Source organism: Nicotiana tabacum, chromosome 13, assembly GCF_000715075.1.
Source record: "Nicotiana tabacum cultivar K326 chromosome 13, ASM71507v2, whole genome shotgun sequence".
NCBI lineage: Eukaryota > Viridiplantae > Streptophyta > Magnoliopsida > Solanales > Solanaceae > Nicotiana > Nicotiana tabacum.
The window spans coordinates 126,728,128-126,749,795 of record NC_134092.1 but is presented as its reverse complement, the minus strand read 5'-3'; the positions used below and the strand labels follow the sequence as shown (position 1 = coordinate 126,749,795).

General features: G+C 38.5%; 1 protein-coding gene across 1 annotated transcript; it reads right to left on the bottom strand.

Annotated features, from left to right (window-relative positions):
- Positions 1-355: 355 nt before the first annotated feature.
- Positions 356-6,051, bottom strand: LOC107804215 (lanC-like protein GCL1). The gene is made up of 5 exons (XM_016628063.2): positions 5,802-6,051; positions 5,067-5,257; positions 3,251-3,362; positions 1,636-2,106; positions 356-942 (listed from the first exon to the last, which is right to left on the bottom strand). The coding sequence occupies exons 1-5, from the start codon at positions 5,976-5,978 to the stop codon at positions 601-603; spliced, it is 1,293 nt and encodes a 430-aa protein (XP_016483549.1). The 5' UTR covers positions 5,979-6,051; the 3' UTR covers positions 356-600.
- Positions 6,052-21,668: the final 15,617 nt, after the last annotated feature.

The window sequence follows — 21,668 nt, the reverse complement described above, 5'->3', positions numbered from 1 at the left end:
AACTGGAAGATAGATAGGATTGGAATAATGCAAAAGAGAAACAAAGTCTTATTGATTAGCACCGTGTTTCTTTGTTAATTCAGATTCAGACTTCCTAAGATTATCAATGGAGCCCAAAATATTACTCTTTACTACTCATTTCTCATTCTTAGGTTCAGATTCTCATTGTCGGGTGTAATCATTTAGAAGCAACTTTATCCTTAACCTAGTTATTCGCGTTACCATATAATAATTTGCGTTAACTGCTGTCCTTATATTCAAAAGTTCATGTAATTTCAAGCTATTATTGAGAAAACAAACCACTAAATCAAAGGAGGAGCAGGAGGGCAGGCGAGAGTATGTAAAAGGGGTCATGGACAATGAAGCATGGTGGCCATTGCATCTACATATTTGAGTAATTAAAAAGTGCTAAATGAAAGTCAAATATATACAACATCCTATCACATAGCTTACTAGTATTTGCTCACACCAGGAAGCAAGCAAGAAACTCCATTTCCCACCTCCTAATTGACCATGTAAACTTGCACTATTAACCTACCAGAGTACATGGTTTTTTTTTTTCCTGTAAACCCATCTCTTGAAACTCAAACAAGCCAAAGATTAGAGTTCATAGCCTGGGAACCTGGAATTTTCAGGCGTAAGCAAGTCGAACAAGAAGCAAGCGACGCCACCTAATCCTTGGAAAAGAGAGTAGGAATGATCTGCTTCATTATGATGCCTTTCATTCATGATCGTCCTCGCATTGTGATATAAGCAACTTGCAAAAGCTCTTGCTCTTTCTTCATATATGCTTTCCCCAGTTAGACGGAAGAGTGAAAGGAAGGCGTAAGCAATTCCAGATGCACCATCAGCAAGTCCTACTTTCTTCACCAAGCCGTTTTTCCACACTACCTCTCCACCTTCTATGGCAGCATCACGAAACTCCCTATCATTTGACAGTACCTGCAGCAGAAGAGTAAAGTTGAGGTCATTATTCGTTCTCACAACTTGATTCACCAAAATTGTGACAATATGATACTTTTGTGTGTGTTTCCGATAGGGGTCAGAGCAGCTGCGGAGTTGGGAATCCTAACAAAAAGATTTCAAAATAAATACAACGCCACACCTAGAATTCGAACATGTGACCTAAAGCAATTTTTGAGCCACCTTTAAAAATACAAGAATGTCGCACCTAAAATATGAACATGTGATCAAAGCAATTTTTAAACAGCATTTTTACCGCAAGCGCCACTTTTCATTATGTAAAAGGAATCCACAAAATTATGTACGCAAAAAGAGGTTTATTACCCTATTTACATAGTATAACTTTTTGACAAAAGGAATTCATATAGACCTCCTTGCATCCACGTAACTCCACACTTGGGGTCGAAGGATCCCAAGAGACGAGGTGCTTCCCCTCTTTTACAACCTGAGAACCTAATGAGAAATCCGAGTTGAAAGAACAGGGAATGCAAACATGCTTGTCATTGTTAACTTAGTTTCTTAAGTATTTTCTTTGAATACGTCACTTATTATATGCTCGGGGTAGCAACATCAACAATAACAAACCCAGTTTAATCTCATAAGTGTTTATAAGCTCGGGGTACAATAGTAGAAAACTTATTGCCTGGGTCTAAATGTCTAATAGGTACTAACCTCCGATGCTTTGCACATAGTAATGGTGATGCCGGTAGCACCATGGGACCATTGGACCAGCTTGTCTCTTGGATTCCCTTCACTGACAGGATAATTACCACTGTGGGGAAACCTGTTGCTCATCATGTACCTTAAGGTCTCCTTAACATCTTCGATATCTTCTTGAGAGAGCGGAAAATGAAGTAATACATGCAGAATACCAGCAAGCCCGTGAGCTGCGCCCCAATATCTTGTCCCATGCCATCTATACATCAGCGGGCAGGCTGGGTTATCAGTTGCCCCTGCTCTCCCTCCTGCTAATATAGCTTCAACAACAGGCATAAGGTATTCATCTGGCACTGTCTCCGCCCCTAAGTACTTCCTGATAAACAATGCTGCCCACAAGAAGCCAGCTCGTCCGTAAAGGAGGTCATATGACATTCCAAAACCTCCATCTTCAGGTCCAACAGGAAGGGCTCTCTCCTGTGCCACCTGAAAGTGACAAATTGGAGAAAGATCTAAACGTTGCTCCAAACAGGGCTAAGCTAAACTACTGCAGTAACAGAGGGGCATCTGGACTTACATGACACAGAGGCTAAAGCAATAAAATAACATTACGAAATTCACCACCGCGTTAGATGCTGAAGCAGTTACAGTATGTTTGATTTGCAAGCATATTTTATTAACCGACTGCCCAAGCATATATAGAATATCGCGAGCATGAATTTAGCATATTTTCTTTCCTCATCACCAGGTCAAATGTTTTACATCCTGAGATGAGATTAAATGAAGAGTCGATAAGAATTCATATAGCCAACCCCAACTAGTTTAACTTGTTTGGTATTGAGCCATAGTTGTTATTATGTGAATAACTTCTTGAACTTACAAATAGATGATGACTTGACGGAATGTACAAGCTCTTAAAACTAATAATTTATGCATTTCCCCTACGAAGTTGTTATCCCTAAGTTAAACAAGAATTCATCAACAATGAGCTATATTGCTGATATTGGTTATATCACTGTGTTGTTGATTTACAGTTCAATGAAGAGCACTTCAATGGATCTTTACTTTAAATTTTCCACTATAAGTGGCCAGTGAGGTCATTTTGTAGTTCAATGAAAATTTTCAGAGTAGATAAATGGTGGAGACAAACACCTTTTGACAAATTTCATGAAACAAAAGAGTATCTTTACTTGATAGGTAAAAGCAAATGACACTAAACAACAATTAACAGGTCTCTAAGCTAAATCATCATCATAGGCTAAGAAAAAATTCAACAGAATGAACACTCCTCAACAAGTAAGACATGACACCGTTCACAAACTTTTGGTCTTTTAGATAAATTAGACATTAGCTACCCATATTCTGGCCCAACGCGTCTCAAAACATTTTGTATCAAATTAGCGGTCCCTAACATTAGCTTCACGTGCTTAGTTGTTGAAATAGACAGATCACATCTCTTTTTCCTGGTTGTGGATCAAGGGAAGGTACCTACAATCACATAGTATTACTCTATGATACCCATATCTAGTGAAACAACTCATATGAATCCCCACTATAGTTGAAGAAGTACAGTATTTCATATAAACAAGTATGATTGCCTCTAAGGAAATCACAATAGGGATGCTGGTACCTCAAAGAAATGGTTCAAATACAACACTCTCTTGTGTTGGTCCCCACAATAGTTAGCTGCAACAGCTCCAAGAGCATATACCCCTCCTCTTCCACACAGGAAAGTCACATGCCTGGTCCCCAAAAAAAAGTATAAAGATGAGAAATAGAATATTTGAACTACTATAAGATATTTAATGAACCCATAATAAAGACTTGGTAAAAGAATTATAGATGACTAAAACCTATAGCTTCGAACTCACAAACAGAATCCACTGTGGGCTCCCAAAGATTATAAGATCAAGCCCACGTATGACTGATGTACCAAAGATTGTACCATTCCACAAAGATATAGACTTGATTACTCCACGTTACACAACTCCTACTTCCGTTTTTTAGCACATGTTTTTTAAGAAATCTTAAAGTCGATATCTCTGTGCAAAAAAGCATCTGATTTTCAAGCTCTAGAGAGTGATAGGAGACAATTCTTGCAAGACAAAGCTAGAGCATTATCCCAGATGTGATTCTTTTGTCCTTAGTAGAACCCTGTACAAACTCATATATAACCCAGTTGTTCATTTTTAGTTTACCATAAAAGTAAACCATACTTATATTCGATCAATTTTTGACAAAGAAAGCACTATTTCACTTCAACTAAATTCTCTTATGACTTTGTTTGGAAAAAACATCTTTTAAGTTACTTCTAGTCTATCTGTTACATGTTTGGACCAGCAAATAGAAATGAGTAACACGAAAAATAAAAAAATAAAAAACTGGACATATAATATTTTCTATACTAGACCAGAAATGTTCCCCTATTTAATAGCATGTTTGGCGAAGCCCTATTTAATAGCATGTTTGGCCAAGCCCTATTTAATAACATGTTTGGTCAAGCCGGAGAAATAAGCTTATTTTGAGAAGTGCATTTTTCAAAAGTACTTTTTTTGTATTTGGCTAATCACTCTTTTGAACAATAATTTGTGTTTGGCCAAACTTTTCAGAAAGTGTTTTTAAGTATCAAATTACGAATAAGGACATGAATAGATTTACTTAATAATTAATATTATAATTAATAAATAATCTTAAAAATTTGTTATTATAGGCAATAATTAAATCTTTTCATTTTATTTAAGTAAAATATGAAAATAAAATTTAAAAGTACTTAATTCTTTTAATATAAGTTAAATATATTAAAAATCATTCAACAAATATAAAAGCATTCACCCCTAAAGTCACTATATATTAGAAAGTTATCCTAAAACTAATAAGAAATATGTATACATTAATATCCTAAGTATTAGGTTTAACGATTATTTTGGTATATACTACATTTTGTTAAGGTTATTTTTGGTAAGAAAAAAAGTCAAAAATGCTTATGGTTTTATTGGTAAGAAGCTATTTTTTTCTACTTCTTAAAAATTATTTCTGCTTCTTCACAAAAGTATTTTTTTTCCCAAAAAAGCTGGACCAAACAACTAAGTTAGGAAAAAAAAATGTGATTTTGATTAAAAAAAAACATTTTTACCCTCTTGAGTTCTGTTTTGGCTTAGCTGTTGAATAAATATTTATTGCTTTTTAAAAAGAAAAACAGGACAAACAGAGTAGTACATTTTTTCCTAGCATGCTTTGTCAGCCTTTCCGTACATCCCTAGCATTATTTGCTCAGAGAGGCCCTACACCAACTCTTCAAGTAATCTTGTTTCTTTTTTAAAAAGAAAAAAGATATTCCAGAACAATTTTAAACGTTACTAAGCCCAATTTACATCCGTTCATTACACATTTAATTCCGTATTAGGATTAAATTAACTAACAAAATGAAAAGAGGGAAAAGTAAGAACCTCGTGACAGTACGTGCAAGTTCTGCACACGCGTCAACTATCTCTGAGCACAATTCCAAGTCTTTCCGATCACCGGTAGCCTCGTACGACCTCAGGCAGGTAAACGCCGTTCCTAACAAACCTGTATATACCGTCGGATCCGTCACACCACCGGCACTCCTTCCATTTCCTTTCCATGTCATGTCTACTACCTGAATTCACACCAAATTTAGCATTACAGATGCTAAAATACGCCGTGCACTAAAAACTACAGCCAATTCCTGTGAATCTTTCCAGCAAAACGAAACATTTAATTTCAGCAAAACAAACACGAAAAGCGTTTTCGTTCTCCTTTTTTGGTTTATTTTCTAGGAAAACATTTTTTCTGAATTTTCAAAGTCGACAAAAATTCTGCTACATGAATTTAGCAGAACATAGCCAATCTCAAACTCTAATAAATTCCTTGTAGAGTTGCAATAGCTCAAATCATCGAGTAAAAACAGTTCGACTATAATTAAATCATCTTAATTAAAAGATGAAAAATAAGTTATATACTTATATTGATAGTCAATGAACATGAATTTTAACCTATAATAGCATGTTACTTATAAAATATACTTATCAATTTTATAGATAGCTTTGGTCCTAACCTGTAATTATTTTAATAAATTCATTAAATATGTAAAAATAGTTAATCTAGAATCCAATAACTTGTACTTATAACTTCAAATTCTGGTTCGCTTTTGAATACAGTACCTGGTCTTTAAGAGAGATGGCAGCTTGGAGAAAAGTTTCAGAAGGAAGGGAAATATTGTGAGCCGTAGGATGGTTATGGTGATCAGAATCAAGCCGTTCATTTCCATCTTCATGTTGATGATTACTACTATTACTATTGTTTTCCTGTGAAGCAAACTGCACTACCGAAGACGACATATTCTCTCTTTCTCTTAACAAAAAAAATTAGAACAAAGCTAAGGCATATGCTCTTGTAATTATCTCTTACATGGACTGTTTTATAAACGTTTGTTGCAGGGGAAAAGTGAAAAAGGGGGGGCACGGTGATGCAGTGGACACGTGCCACGTAATCAGCGGTAATGCTAATGAGTAATCAAAATCAGAGCGTTGGTTTTTGTGAAGATGGACGGCTCTTAGAGGCTCCTACGTGAAGGACAGGAGGTAGGGGTGACACCGTGCCACCTGTGTGACATTCGATGGGATTTCTTATCCCTAATTTATTTGATGCATCATTCTAATCATTATTATGCGTTTGTTTTTTTATATTCGAATCTTAATTAATTACTCTGTATATTTATTTTTTTATTTATAATAATTTAATAAGTCTGAATAAATTTAAATAATCAAGACTTAAAACTTTCACCACTATCAACGGTCATTATCACTAGCCACTATGTGCAATTATCTTTACCGACGATTATTACCTCGCAACCAACAATAACTATGTAGTCTCGACGATCACAACTACAAGCCATCGCTATATATAGCCATTCATCGCTATTAGCCAAGCCACCCTCACTAGTTATCACTATTATCCACCACAATTATTAACTACCTCACCCAATTATTATCGTAAATTACTATTGTCAACCACTATCATTATTGGTTATTATTCACAAACTATCATTATTAACTACCACCAACACCACAGCTAGTCGGCAATCGAATTCATCATCGTTAGCCATCATCATCACTAATTACAGTATTAATTTTTTAAAGATTTTCTTGATATAGTATTAAATTCTTAAGTTTTTTATTTGAGTTTTATATTTTTTAAATAAAGATAAGCTTTATACATCTGAATGATAAAAACGTAAATAATCTCAATTATTTAAAATTTGAATTTTATTACACATTTTAATATTCAGATGAATTTTCAGATTCATATGTATTTAAATTCAGGCGCATTAATATTAATAAAATAAAATAGGCTTATTGTATTTCTTAAGATAATGATATTTCATCTAATACAATTTTTCCCCCGCATGGGATGAATTAAATCATTTTGTTCTTACTTAGATGTTTCAAATTTGAGTCTTAGAAATTGAAAAATTCATGACATAAAATATTTTTCTTTTTTAGTTAATATTATGCACTACAAATTTGAATTAATCAGGTTAGTAATTTTAAATATCTAATGATTTTAAAAAAATGACATTTATGATAAAGAGAGTTAATATACATAACATAGGGCTTCAAAGTAAAATTCTCATTCTAAGTTTAAGTTTATAATTAAAAAAAATAATCTTTTTGCAATTGGCACAACGTGTTATAAATCTGTATTGCTTTAATAAACAATTAAACTTTCTTAAATATATAAACAAAACAGAAAGTTAGTAATACTTCTTTAACGAAATAAATTCTGGAAAAACAGTATAGGAATAAATCGAGCCCACTGAATACACAATGTGTCCTTAAGAAAATTATTCCCCTCAAGTACCCGAGGTGCTGGAATATATCCTCCCAGGATAGAACGATTTAACTCACCGGAGTGTTGGTACCAAAACGCCGGTGAACAGCGAGCCACTCGAAGGCTGTAAAAACACACTGGAATTTTTGTGCAGAAGAAGAAGAAGAAGAAGAAGAAGATCTGAAAATTTCGTAAGGAAAGATTCTAGGATTCAAACTCTATTTATAGAGTTGCTGGCATTGTTTCTGAAAAGGTTTGCAACCTTTCAAAAACAGCCATGGCTGTTGGAACAGGGTTGTTTGAAATATTGCGAGAAAATGGATTTAAAATAATCCGGAAAAAAAAACGGGCATGACCGGTCCGGGTTACGGGTCATGAGTTATTCCGGATTGAATTTTTTCGTTAATTATTTATTTAATTAATTAAATAATTGAAAGGAATTTTGTCCAAAAAAATTAATCAATCAATCGATCTTTGACCAAATCCGAAGCCGAAGCCGAAGCTGAGCCGAGCGAGCGACGACGACGACGGCGCGAGGCTTGCCTTCTTCTTAACTCTTTAAGAGCTAGAATAAGAGCAATTATATATATACCCATCAAAAACCTTTTCTTCCTCAAATATTTCATTTTTCCTCCATTTCTCATTCACCCTCTTTAAGCTACACAAGCTTAAAATCCCAACAATCCCCCACATAAATGGGGAATGGCTATAAAATAAAGAAATGCACGGGCGCGTGTGTGTTTTACATGCAAGAATTAATTGCATATGGATAAGTAGGTTTTCCTTTGAACTTTCCGTAGTGAACTTATATCGGATATACTCGGTCAATCGGTAGATTTGATATCTTTGAACCGTCGACCTTTGTCGTATACCTAGACAACATAAGTCACACAATCAATCCTTAACCATTTATGGTTCTCACGGTTGTGTTCGTTTCAGCCATGAACACCGCCTGGTTTCATGAGTGCTTAGAGAATGGGCCTTTACTTTCATTCCCCTTGAAGCGGCTTACACTTCACACTCACATAGGTGATTTCTAAACGTGTAATCCTATAGACACACTATCTGGTCATATCCTGCCAGACTTAGCAAATCATTAAAAAACTTTAAGCTTTGTTGACTCATCAAAAAGCCTTAATGTTTTACCTCGATTTCTGAACATTGTCTTTATCACGAGAATGGGTTGAGTTATTTGACAATGTTGAACCGTCATTCATAACTTTGTTTGATATTTTTGAACCTAGCTCGTGGGATCTCCAGTCTTCTAGGTAGAGTTACCGCCATGATGACTTGTCTTAGACCTTAACCCCATTCCCTTTGATGATCTTTCAACTGCCTCTCTAGATAGGCCTTTTGTAAGTGGATCCGACACGTTATCTCTTGACTTTACGTAGTCAATTATGATAACACCACTAGAGAGTAGTTGTCTAACGATATTGTGTCTCCGTCATATATGACGAAATTTTATTCATACTGTCAACAACCATTATATTTAGTTTGAAGAGGCCCTCTGTGAGGTAGCCCTTTCCAACATACATTTTATTCTTGCTTACAACAACTTTATCATAAACAAATACACATTTGAATCTATTCTTAACAAGCAAAGAAGTAGAAACTAAATTATTCCTAATAGTAGGAACATGAAGAACGTTGTTGAACGTTAACACATTGCCGGAAGTCATCTTTAGGAATATCTTCCCATAACCTTCAATCTTGGCTGTTGCAGTATTTTTCATGGAAAGCTCCTCTTCGGGACCAGCAGTAGAGTAAGTCGCAAATGCTTCCTTGACAGCACAAACATATCGAGTGGCTCCAAAGTCAATCCACCACTCCTTCAGATTTCCAACTAGGTTGTATTCCGAAAGCATTGCACACAGATCATCAATGTCATCATTCTTCTCCACTATGTTGGCTTGTCCCTTCTTCTTATACTTTTTCGGGAGACAACAATCAAGGGCTTTGTGACCGATTTTTCCACAATTGTAGCAGCTGCCCTTGAATTTCTTTTTGTTCTGCTCCTTAGTCTGTCCAGAAGACCTCTTCCTCTTCTTACTTTTTGGAGCAGTCTCCTCAACGATATTAGCTCTCATGATCGCTGAATTTCCACGAGACTTCTTCTCGGTTGTTTTGTTGTCTTCCTCAATCTTGAGGCGAATCACAAGATCTTCCAACTTCATTTCTTTGCGCTTGTGCTTAAGATAGTTCTTGAAATCTCTCCACAAAGGAGGCAATTTTTCAATCATTGCAGCCACTTAAAATGTTTCATTCACGACCATACCTTCAGCAATAAGGTCATGAAAAATAAGTTGAAGCTCCTGAACTTGGGTTCCAACATTTTTGTTGTCTATTATTTTATAGTCTAGAAACTTGGCAACCACGAACTTCTTCAAGCATGCATCTTCAGTCTTGTACTTCTTCTCAAGTGCGCTCCATAATTCTTTCGAAGTATTTATCGCATTGTACATATTTTACAAGTCATCCTCTAAAGCGCTTAAGATATAGCCTTTGCAAAAAAAATCTGCCTGGTTTCACGCCTCAACAATCATGAATTTCTCGTTGTCCGGCATGTCCGCAGCAGGCGCTGGAGGTTCTTCACTAGTGAATTTCTGCATACCAAGTGTGGTAAGCCAGAAGAATACCCTTTGCTGCCATCCTTTGAAGTTGGCTCTGGAAAATTTTCCCGATTTCTCTGCCGGTGGAACAGCAGTCCGGCTTGACGAGGCTATCGTCGTTGCCGCAACAGTCGCAGAAGAATTTCCGTTATCAATTGTCATTTATCACTGTAAACAACAGAATAATTCAATTAATGGAAAAATCAGAACAGTAAACAATACTGTTATTAACAAAATTTCAAACATGGACGTATACCGTGAAGCCAACTCAGTTGCCCACGTTCTAGCAAACTACGCAACTACACTGATACTGGAAGGGAATGTTGAACGTGAAGACCTAGTTTGGGACACGGTATCTTTATTTGCTTTCTTTAGTTATCGCAAATACTTGTTAGGAACTTCATCGTTAAGATCGGTTTCATGTTGTAATAATTCTTTTTAAATTTTTGCTTTAATAAATCTCGCCGTTACCAGCAAAAAATAAATAATTAAAAAAAATGGTACTTGCCCTACTAGGAAATGATAAAGTTGTAGGCGTGTGGGCTATTCTTTTAAAAAGGCAAGTGAGGAATGACCGAATGAGGATACCATTCTGAAATAGGCACGTGAGGAAGTACGGTGGATGGGATAATTTATAAAATGGCCTTATCATACAATTGATTCCGTTTGGATTATGTTTCGGTTTTGAGGTGTCAAATTAATACGTTACATCATGTGTTTCATGCGATGAAATTGAAAAAGTAAACTACAAAATTTATATTTGTATGAAATAATTTTCGAAAAAAGACAAGAAGTGTTCTTATTAGTTGATCTTAAGGACAATGATTTAAAGGTGAAAATATATGATAAAGTTATCGCACAAAGAAATACTCCACTACTTGTGTTTGAAAAAGTAAAACAGTGAAAATATATGACAAACTTAACGTGCAAAAACAATAATTAGTTTAAATATTTTCAAGTTGTGGTAGCTAAAGAAATACGATTCATATGCGTGTTCAAAGCCAAACATCTTAAGATTTGTACTTAAATTTAGAAGTCTTAATATTAATAAAAAATAAATAAATGAGATTTATTGTGTTTTTAACTCTTAAGGTAATGATATTTGATCGAATACGACTTTTCTCCGGGATGAATTAGATAATTATGTTCTTATTTAGAAGTTTCAAATTTGAGCTTAGAAATTAAGAAATTCATTATAGGAAATGTTTTTCCTTTTTAGTTAATATTATGCACCACGAATATGAATTAACCAGGTAGTAAATTTTGAATATTCATGTATACGCTCAAAACCAAGTTTTGCCATTCATGTGATTAATCGAGATTGGAACATGATGGTCTAAGGTTTATCATTGTAATATCGAGCCATGGTGCGAAGTATATGTTATCGAGCTCGAGACCCAGAGACCGATCAAGATCGAGGTCGGCCAAGATCAATCTCGAAGACCCAGAGACCGATCAAGATCGAGCCAAGAAATAAAAAAAGTCGTTATAGCTGCCATTAGAGAAAGAATCTCGGCGGATATCACTGCACAAATCAAAGAGAGATTAATTAATTAATCTATCATGGGATCCCCACTATGTATTTTTAATTATATCCAAAATAGGATTTTTCCACTATATTAAGGGTTGTTATCACTTGGAGAAGGGGGATGAGATTCATTAAGATTTATAGATCACCAAGAAAATACTATTCTTTTTTGGGTTTTGATATTGAGTCATATTGTTATTCTTTTAATCACTCTCCATTCAATTTTAAGGGTGATAAAACTTGAAAACTTAGGCTAACTAATTCATTCGGTTTGCGTTCATTTCTTTTACAACTAATTTCGATATTCATTTACTTATTTTTTCCAAATTGTACCAAGTTATACCACGAATACTTAGAATTACGTATAAATTCAATTGCCTATCCGTTTTTCGGATAAACAGTTTGGCGCCCATCGTGGGGCTAAGGATAATAGTGGCTATTTGATACAAATCTCTGTAAAACGCACTATTTTATACTTGCTCTTGGAAGTGTCTTTGATTTCAGGCTAAAAATGACGAACTCTCAGTTAATGACCCTACCTATCGACAACGAATCTGGCCATCAGGATGAGAATAACAACGTGATGCCCGGGGATGAAAGACCACTTGTTGACCCCATTGGAACTCGGGTCGTAGGTCCAATTGATGTTAATTCGCATATGGCCACTGAAGCGAACCAACATTTCGACCCCGAAAATAGCATTCATGGTGGAACTCGATCTGCAGTTCGAAATACCCAAAATATTGGAGAAGACGAGATCAGTCTGCGTATGATTTTCGAAATGTTGCAAGCTCAACAGGTAGCGATAGCTCAGTTGCAGAGCCAAACCCAGACACCGAGCAGACCTGAGCCCGGTGCACCCCAAGAAGTCACCCACAGAATTGGGCCAGCTATAGTAAGGTCAAATGAACAAGGATCGGGGACTAGAAAGATGCTCGAGGAACTGACAAAACGGATAGAGTCAGGAGAAAAGAGGATTGAAGCAAACGACAAGAAAGTAGAAACTTATAATTCCAAGGTTGATCAGATCCCGGGGGCACCACCAATATTGAAGGGTTTGGATTCCAAAAAGTTCGTACAAAAACCTTCCCCCCAGAGAGCAGCTCCCAAACCGATCCCCAAGAAGTTCCGTATGCTCGAGATTCCTAAACATAATAGAACGATCAACTTCAACGAACATATCACCTCTTACACGTGTGCCATTAAAGGGAACGATCTAGAGGACGATGAGATCGAATCCGTATTATTAAAAAAATTCGGGGAAACCCTGTCAAAGGGAGAAATGATATGGTATCATAATTTACCACCTAACTCTATCGATTCTTTTGTAAAAGCACACGCCTTTAGGTCTGAAAGCACGCGTTGCACTCTTTTTCCCGTCTGAAAGCCACGTTGCCTTAGGTCGCCTTTAGGTGTTCGACCAGAAACAACGATTGATTCTTCGACACGAAGCCTTTAGGTCAGAAAGCATGTGTTTCACTCTTTTTTTCTTAGACCGATTTTGTCCCAAACGGGTTTTCCAACGAGGTTTTTAACGAGGCAACCATTGATCGTGCTATGTTAGAACAATTCAACAGTATCCGAGGCTTCTTTACAATCAACCTCGAATACTGGGGGGCATCGCGAATATCAACTTTGATGCGAGGAAGTTACTTCATGGCAGCAGAGTCTCGATAGGAAAAATTTGTAACAGCTAAATGGTCGAACGAACCATGCCCGCATAGTTTGCTCGAAACCCGACATAGAACATGTACGCATGTATAATCATTTATAAAGAGAAGTATTTTTTCTTTACCAATATTTTTTCTACTTTATAATTTCATACTCTCGATTTATTAGGTAAACAGGCTTAAGGGCCGACCATGACCAAAGTTTGGATGATTACCCCCATGCTCGGGGACTGCCGTTTAAAAAATAAACGAGATCGAATTATTAAAATTCTGAGATCATAAGACCTTTTAGGCAACCCTCAATTTTTATAGGCCACGACCAACCCACTCGGGGACTGACACTTCGGGCAAGCTCGAAGTAAAACGGGAAAATAGCCCAAGGGGCAAATCCCAAACTAAAAAGGCTACGGCCAAATTAACACGGGTCAGAGACGTCCGAATTCCATAACAAAACAGGTCTTCGAATTCTTTCATAAACCGGTTAAAAAGGCTACCCCTGACAAAATCACAAAAGGTTTCGATAATATCAAGCCTCGAAAACTCTAATGAGTACAAAATTGTTCGAACTCTTGAACAATTCCTTATTTCGAGCTAAGATATTATGAGTTTTTTGCAAATACAAATGATAAAAAACTTTGTCAAGCCGAAAAGGGGAGAAAGCTATAAACAACCTTTTTAATAAAAGCCTAAAGGCTACATTACTTCGAGTTCGAGCAAGCACTCACTCGATCGAAAAACCTAAGGGCTATACTAGTTCGGTTACAATCAAATTGTCTAAACCTCGCACACAATTTTATGCTAAGGCATTTTCGACCTTCATAAAATACACAAAAGCAAAGGAAAAACACAAGAATCAAAAGAGCGAGAAAAGCCTTATATATATATTCAAAAGTTTTTTACAAAAGGCCGAATCGGCCACAGAAACGATACAAAAGAAAAACAAGAAACCTAATATCCAAAGTGTCTTAGTCTTCATCGGAGGCTGCGTCCTTGGGATTTTCTCCGTCCTTAAATTCGCTCGAGCTCTCGGAGTCTTCCTCGGGGAAGGCCAGCCTTCGGGCTCTGGTTTTCTCTGCCTTGGCATTTTTAATTTGGCCGCAACATCGAAGCCCTGAGCACTAACCTCCTCAATAGCTTCCCTCCGAGCCTGCCATTTAGCATGTTCGACCATGCTCTTGGCCTTGGCCTAGTTGACCTCAACATCGATCCTGAACTAGGCCACTTTAGCATCAGCTCTTTTATTAGCCTCAGCCACCTCAGATCTGGCTACAGCCACTTCAGATCTGTCTACGACCACCTCAGATATGGCCACTTCGAGTTCGTCCGCCAAGCTTGCCTTATCAGAAGTGGCCAAATCCAATCGATGCTAAAGCTCTTTAATCTTCTCGATCTGCACTGAGGCATTTTCTTTTGCAACCCGAAGCTTGGTCTCAGCCGACTCCAATTGCGCTTGGATGGGCTCCTTTTTCGAGGCAAGGGCATCCATATTCTCTTTGAATTTTTTTGCCTCGGCCAGTAGCTCATCTACCTGCGAATTGAGCCGTCCAATCTGTTCGAGCCTCTGCCGAACCTGCAGAATCGGATCGTTAGTGGTTAATGCAGAATCGGATCGTTAGTGGTTATCTCCAATTCATCTTCACTATCATGAAGAATTCGGAATACCTGCTCAGCTATTTCCTCGTGCTCATCTCGAGCCGTTGCCAAATCTGCCCGAAGCTTCTCACTAAGAAGTTTGTAAGAGTCACTCTTTTCAGAGAGGTTCCGAACTTCGGCCTCGTACTCCTCCCGGATTCGGAGAAAAGCCTCGTGATGCAACATCGAAGCCTACAAACATAGAAAAAGATGTTAGAATTATCTACGACTCTAAGTGTAAAAGAAACGGCAGAGATATCATCGAAGTTACCTGATTCAGAGCATGTTGAGCCTCGTTGAAAAGGCAAGTGGGTCCTGCCGCATTCATCACGGTTTGATCCTCTTCGGTCACCAAGGACCGAAGGTAACTAGCAATCCCTACAGGGGGAGAGAAAATTTGGCCATCCTCCAGAACGGAGAGAACTATCTTCTGCTTACGATCGGGATTAACACTCGGGGTCATGAATCGGTCCACCAATTTTGGAATTGATAAAGACCTGGTAGAGCCCGACCATGATGCTTTCTTAGGTACCGATAATCCACCGAACCCGATAATCTCCTCCGAGGCAGCTGACTCGAGCCCATCCAGAAAGTCGTGGATATCAGTCGACTCCTGAATACCCTCGTAAGATCGACCTTCCAACATTTTGGCCTCACGGATCATAGCATCCATAATCTGAGGGGATCCGCTAATATCGATTATCCCGAGCTTATCCATCGAGATATCTTTTACTGCCCGAGAAGTCTTGCCCTCGATCTCCCCTTCAACTATCTCAGCTCGAAACGGGATAGTCTTGGCTTTTCCTTATTCAGGAATTATGGCGAGGGTTCCCTTATCTACCTCCGCCAATTCGGAGGATTGTTGTATCATAACATTAGCCCGTACACAGGCTAATTCCTCTTCTCCTTATTTGGGCTCTTCCCTTAATCGGCGGATCGAGTCCGGAGGCATGATACCGAAGCCCCCTTGGGCTTGCGAGATTTCTTCGCTGATTTTTTCTTTTCTGAGACCAGGGAACTCGGTGCACCTTTTCTCTTCTTCTCTTTAACCTGCTTTGGGGCAGGGACCTCTTCATCACCAGATAGGGGCCTCATGGCAACATCCTTCCCAAGTCCTACAAAGGGAAAATGGGGGGTAAGCAAGTAAAGAAGAACAATAACAAAAAAACTAAGAAAGAGACTTACCATGACCGTGGGCCTCCCATCGACCCTTTGATAGTTCCACCCAAGCGCACGGAGTACGGTCTCTGTAGCACCAGACCTTCAACCCATTGTTTAAGACCCAAAATCGGTTCCGACATCTGAGCCACAACTGTAACAAGAAAGAAAAAGTGGATCAAGAAAATGAAAGGCATTCACAAATTAAAACGCTCGAAGGGAAATAAGTACTCACGGTTCATATTTCATTTCCCAGGAAATGGCATGTCATCGGCAGGGATCAGGTCTGAGGTTTTGACTTGAAAAAATCAACCCATCCAACCTCGATCACGAGTCTCGTCTATACTCGACAACGGCGCTTTGGTGGCTCGGCGAGCAATCTTGATTAACCCTCCTCGATAGAGTCGGGGACTATAAAGGAGTATAAGGTAATCGAGGGTGAAAAGACACCCCTCGATTTTGCTTGAGAAAAATCGAAGAAGAATCACTATTCTCCAAAAAGAAGGGTGGATTTGGCCAAGGGTCACATCGTATCTCTTGCAAAAGGTGACGATAACAGGGTCTAATGGACCCAACGTGAAAGGATAAGTATAAACACTTAAGATCCCTTCCACGTGGGTAGTAATTGATTCTTCAGGAGAGGGACTACCACGTGCTTGTTGCCCAAGTTGCATTCCTGTTTTACTTTATCGAGAATTTTCTCGGTGATTGAATATTGGTACCTCGAGATCGGCTCATATTAGCCCAGTACCAAAAAAGGTTTTTCAACCTTAAAATCGATGACAGTTGAGCACCCTACCGGAACGAATTCCTCAGGGCGAGGCTCCGCCGCATCCTCGCCACCGGCGGGTCGTGATGAAGAAGCGGACTCTTTTTGCGACACCGTTTTGGAGGTTTTCGCCATTTATGAACAAAGGCAACGAGAATTAGGATTGTGTTGAATGTAAAATGTATGAAGCAAAGGGATTTTTTGAAGAAAATACAAGAGTAAGAAAAAGCTTTTGAGTGAAAAATTTGGATAAGGATGAAAGTGTGAATATTTATAGCCTGGTGATGATGGCTCAGAACCGGTAGTGGCCGACCAACAACTGACATGCATTTAATGCCTTGGTAACTGGACCGACTGGACGTTTGTTACATACGTCATAATCGAGCTCGTCGCTGACATCATCATCCACTAAGTTGGAGTCCGAAAATTCATATCGTTTCTCATCACCTTCTTTCCGAGAAACGAGGGGACTATTTGTATACGGTCAAAACCGAGTTTTGCCGTTCGTGTGATTAATCGAGATTGGAACATGATGGTCTGAGGTTCATCATTATAATATCGAGCCATGGTGCAAAGTATATGTTGTCGAGCTCGAGACCTAGAGACCGATCAAGATCGAGGTCGGCCAAGATCAAGTTCGAAGACCCAGAGACCGATCAAGATCGAGCCAAGAAACAAAGAAAGTCATTATAGCCACAATTAGGGGAAGAATCTCGGTGGAAATCACTGTAGAGATTAATTAACTAATCTATCATGGGATCCCCACTATGTATTTTTAATTATATCCAAAATAGGATTTTTTTCACTATATTAAGGGTTGTTATCACTTGTATAAGGGGGATGAGATTCATTAAGATTCATTAATATTTATAGATCATCAAGGAAATACTATCCTTTTGGGGGGTTTTATATTGAGTCATATTGTTCTTCTTTCAATCACTCTCCATTCAATTTAAGGGTCATAAAACTTGAAGGCTTAGGCTAACTAATTCATTCGGTTTGCATTCATTTCTTTTACAACTAATTTCAATATTCATTTAGTTATGTTTCCCAATTTGTACCAAGTTATACCACGAATCATTAGAATTACGTATAAATTCAACTGCCTATTCGTTTTTCGGGTAAACAATTTAATAATTTAAAAAACAACATTTATGATAAAGAGAGTTAAGATACACCAATAGAAAAATATGGAGAGAGAAAAACTGCTCCTTACTATAAGTTATTCAGTTCCTAAAGTATGCACCTCAAATTTTTAATTAAGATTAAACAGGTACTTGCCCCGCTAGGAAACCAATAACCTTTGTTGATGTCGATTTATTAAAGGCAAACATCTTTTAGCTCACAGCGAAATTTATTCATATTTGTATACGGTCAAAACAGTTGCCCTTCATATGACTAATCGAGACTGGAACATGATATATCAAGGTTCAACTTTGTGTAATATCAAGCAATGATGCGAAGATTGAGACCAAGCAAGTGCATGATTGGCCAAGATCGAGATGAGCCAGAAAACAAAAAAGCTGGTATATCCGTAATTAGGGCGAGCATCTCGGCGGAAATCCCGACGCATATCAAGGAGAGACCAGTTAATTAATCTATCATAAAATTCCTTATGTATTTAAAATTATAAATAAAGTATGACTTTCCCACTATATAAATGGGGTTTTGCTCATTTGTAGAGGACATTGGGAGGCAATAAAAACAACATATTTACCTTCTTTGAAAGCTGGATTATTTTATTAGTTTATATACTAGCAGAATACTCACTTGTTTCGAGGGTGATCGAAATCGAAGGCCAAAGCTAATTGATTCGTTTGGTTTGCATTTGTCCCTTTATAGTTAATTTCAGTACAGATAAATATATATTTTCTCAGTTTTTATCAAGTTATATCACGTATCCTTAGAGCCACGTATAAATTCAATTGTTATCCATTTTTCGGGTAAACAGTTTGGCGCCCACCGTGGGGCTAAGGATAATAGTGGTTATTTGGTATAAATCTGTGTAAAACACACTATTTTACACTTGTTCTTGAAAGTATCTTTGATTTCAGACTAAAAATGACGAACTCTCAATTAATGGCCCTACATATCGACAATGAATCTGGCCATCAATGTGAGAATAACAACGGGATGCCCGGGGATCTAAGGCCACCAACTGATCCCGTTGGGACTCGGGTCGTGGATTCGATTGACGTTAATTCGCATGTGGCCATCGAAGCGAACCAACATTTCGGTCCCGAAAACAGCATCCATGGTGGAACCCGATCTGCGATTCGAAAGACACAAAATATTGGAGAAGACGGGATCAGCCTGCGTATGATCTTCAAAATGCTACAAGCTCAACATGTGGCGATAGCTCAGTTGTAGAGCCAAACCCAGGCACCGAGCAGGGATGGGCCCGGTCCACCCCAAGAAGTCACCCACAGAACGGGGCTAGCTGTGGTAAGCTCAAATGAACAAGAATCGGGGACTAACCCCGAAATTATAAAAATGCTCGAGGAGATAACAAAACAGATAGACTCAAGGGAAAAGAATATCGAAGCAAATGACAAAAAAATGGAAACTTATAACTCCAGGGTTGATCAAATCCGAGGGGCACCACCAATATTGAAGGGTTTGGATTCCAAAAAGTTCGTACAAAAGCCTTTTCCCCCGAGCGCAGCCCCCAAACCGATCCCCAAGAAGTTCTGCTTGCCCGAGATTCTTAAGTATAATGGAACGACCGACCCCAACGAGCATGTCACTTTTTACACGTGCGCCATTAAAGGACAGCAAGATCGAATCTGTGTTACTAAAGAAATTTGGGGAAACCCTGTCAAAGGGAGCAATGATATGGTATCATAATTTACCACCTAACACTATCGATTCTTTTGCCATGCTTGCAGATTCATTTGTAAAAGAACACGCCGGAGCCATAAAGGTCGAGACTAGGAATTCAGACCTTTTCAAGGTAAAGCAGAAAGATAACGAGATGCTCAGAGAGTTTGTATTTCGTTTCCAAATAAAACGGATGGATCTACCACCGGTCACCGACGATTGGCCCGTTCAAGCTTTCACCCAAGGACTAAATGAACGAAGCTTAGTGGCTTCATAATAGTTGAAGCAGAACTTGACTGAGTACCCGGCTGTTACCTAGGCCGATATACATAATCGATATCAATCAAAGATTAGAGTCGAAGACGACCAGCTGGGGACTCCTTCTGGATCTGTTACCAAAAAGGACATCAATAGAGAACTAAGGTTGAACAAGGATCGAGGCCAAGGCTCTTGAGGGCTGATGAGTAAGAATGGTTTCAACAGGCATACTGGACCAAAGGAAGCACCGCGATTATTAGAGTATAACTTCAATATTGACGCATCTGCCATTGTATCGGCTATCGATCGCACACTAAATGGCCTCGACCTCTGCAGACCGATCCAGCCCAGAGAAACCCCAATCAAGAATGCAAGTATCATGGCACCCATGGCCACAGAACATAAGATTGCAGGCAGTTGAGAGAAGAAGTATCCTGGTTATTCAATGAACGGCACCTTCGGAAGTTTTTAAGTGATCGGGCCAAGAATCACTTCAAAAACAAAGAGTTTAATGGACAAAATGAGCAAGAAGAAAAGCAACACATTATTCGCATGATTATTGGAGGGATCAATGTTCCCCAAGGGCCAGTATTGAAACTCACTAAGGTGTCAATCATAAGGGAGAAGCGATCTCGGGCTCAGGATTACATACCGAAGGAACTTTATCCTTCAATAATGAAGATGCAGAAGGAATCATGTTGCTACATAACGATGCACTAGTAATATATGTACTCGTGAATAAGACTCAAGTTAAGCATGTATTAATTGATCTAGGTAGTTCGGCCAATATCATTCGATCGAGGGTCGTAGAGTAACTCGATCTACAGGACCAGGTTGTGCCCGCGGCCCTAGTGCTAAACGGATTCAACATGGCATGTGAAACTACTAAGGGCGAGATAACTTTTCTAGTAAATGTGGTCGGGACCATCCAAGAGACGAAGTTCCATGTGATCGAGGGCGACATGAGGTATAACGCCCTATTCGGGAGACCATGGATCCACAACATGAGAGCAGTGCCCTCGACTCTTCACCAGGTCCTGAAATTCCCAACACCAGAGGGAATCAAAATAGTCTACGGGGAGAAACCCGTTGCAAAAGAAATGTTTGTCGTTGACGAAGTAATTCAGATATCAACACTCTCCTCGATAAAGGGGTCAAATTCGAAGGGAAAACGGGAGACCAAATAGCAATTACAAACGCTGGCCTCAACCCAACTAGAGAAGCAGGGGACTGACGAAGATGATGATTATGGGATCCCTCGATCCTTCATAGTCCCCGATAATTCTGACGCTACCAAATCAACGGTCGAAGAGCTGGAGCAAATCATACTAATCGAACATCTGCCCGAATGAAAGGTATACTTGGGCATATGGTTAAATCCCGAGCTCAGGAAAATCCTTATTCAATTTCTTATAGCTAACATGGATTGTTTCGCTTGGTCCCATCTTGACATAACAGGGATCCCTCCGGAAACCACCACCCATAAACTAAGCTTGGACACGAAGTTTCATCCGGTGAAGTAAAAGAGAAGACCCCAGTCCGAGGTTAAACATGCTTTCGTCAAAGACGAGGTAACCAAGCTTCTTAAAATAGGGTCCATCTGTGAGGTAAAATACCCCGAATAGTTAGCAAACGTGGTAGTAGTCCCTTAAAAATGAAACAAAATTAGAATGTGTGTATATTAAAAGGATCTAAATAAAGCATGCCCAAAGGATTCTTTTCCTTTGCCTAATATCGATCGCATGATCGAT